The sequence below is a fragment of the Pseudomyrmex gracilis genome, unplaced genomic scaffold, assembly GCF_002006095.1.
Source record: "Pseudomyrmex gracilis isolate BER0280 unplaced genomic scaffold, ASM200609v1 scaffold_2584, whole genome shotgun sequence".
Taxonomy (NCBI): domain Eukaryota; kingdom Metazoa; phylum Arthropoda; class Insecta; order Hymenoptera; family Formicidae; genus Pseudomyrmex; species Pseudomyrmex gracilis.
Genome location: NW_018023168.1, coordinates 12897 through 14485, shown reverse-complemented (window position 1 = coordinate 14485; position 1589 = coordinate 12897). Strand labels below are relative to the sequence as shown.

At 37.1% G+C, this 1589-nt stretch overlaps 1 protein-coding gene across 1 annotated transcript; it reads left to right on the top strand.

Moving 5' to 3' along the window:
• The first annotated feature begins 439 nt into the window (after positions 1–439).
• Positions 440–1172, top strand: LOC109862897 (putative protein TPRXL). Its single transcript, XM_020443067.1, has 2 exons — positions 440–597; positions 684–1172. The coding sequence occupies exons 1-2, from the start codon at positions 496–498 to the stop codon at positions 1170–1172; spliced, it is 591 nt and encodes a 196-aa protein (XP_020298656.1). The 5' UTR covers positions 440–495.
• Positions 1173–1589: the final 417 nt, after the last annotated feature.

Sequence of the window (1589 nt, the reverse complement as noted above, 5' to 3'; positions counted from 1 at the left end):
TAGCGCCAACGGGCGCCGTACTAACTAACTAGTAGCAATCGGGTGTCCACAACTGAACACCCGATTTTGGGACTAATGGATATTTGGATCAACTGGACTTTTTATGTGATCCCCGCGCCTATTCTTCGAATTAATGACGCCGTCTGTACATATATATATATATATATATATATATATATATATTTATAAAATGATATGTTGTGTTAAGAATATCTCGTATACAGTTGCAATAATTCGTGTACAAAACATGAGAGTTTTACGCTCTGTAGTAAATGAATCATTTTGAGTATATGATACATAATCTCTCTAACTCAAAGCTTCTTAGTCACCCTGCTACCAAACCTTTCCTTGATCCTTATCTTTTTATTTTTTTTTGTAATAAAGTGTAATAAATCTTGATTTTTTTCTCAAGACTTTTCTGGAATTTTTTCAGAAAAAATAGGCTTGCTATCTAGGCTTTTTCGACGGAGCACACGACGAAAAGCCGCACCATTAATGGGCACTTTTAGTGCTCAATATCCTCCCACTGAATGGTTTAATCCGCGCGTTGTGCATTTGCATAGCGTTGCTACACAGACAAAAGCTGCTAGTCCCTCGGTAAGTTGCATATACTTCTCAACAAGAATAAATTAAACCAATATCTTTGTGCTTTATAAAATCAATTTGATGAGATTTCTTCTCAGATAATAGAGGGTCTAGACCAATCGCAAACTAGTTTCCAAGTATGGGACGACTTGAGCTCAATGCGATCAGCTACTTTACCAAGAAGACATCGACGTCAAGCCAGCGGTGATTCTTCGAGTTTGTTGGCCAATTCGACACCAAGAAGCTCCCGAAGGCATCGATCACCATGTTCTACTCTGCCGAGATCTAAATGTTCAAGCTTAAGTAGATGCACATCTAGAGCGTCTGTTATATCACCTAGTATTACCAATCAAGAAACTTATCAAACGTGTAACCGAGTGCAGAATGACAAGAACTCGACGAATTCTTCACCCAGCAGAAGCGGTGGCAGTACTGGATCAATTAGAATGATAAATACGAGTCCGGCCAAAGTAACAACGTTGGGAAGGCCTAACACTAGACAGTCCAATTCCAGAAGGCCTAGTCATGACTTGAGCAATAATGGCACTAAGTCAGCCAACAGTTCTCCTCACCATAAGGTAGATTAAAAAAAATTAATTATAAATACATATTGAATACATAAGAAAATATGTTTCTTATATTTGTATGTATATTGCATATTATTTGATAAGTAAAAAGATAAATCTTTATACAAAACATACAAACGGTAATAACAGCCGTAAGCTAGATATTGTTGCGGTAATATATATACAGGGTGTCCATAAAGTCTGGAAACACCTTTATATTTTGGAAACGGTTCGAAATTATGAAAAATCGCGAAATACGTATTCAATCGTTTTGAGGGGTTACTCTTTTAAGGGGGTTGCAGATGTTTCCACCTCTTAGGGGGACCTTCCAGGGGGCCCCCCTCAAAATTTTTAAATAGAACCCCGCATATTGTAGTATATCAATTGAAAGGGTATAAAAAAAGAAATCTTTTGGTTCAAATCAGAAGTTGATACAGT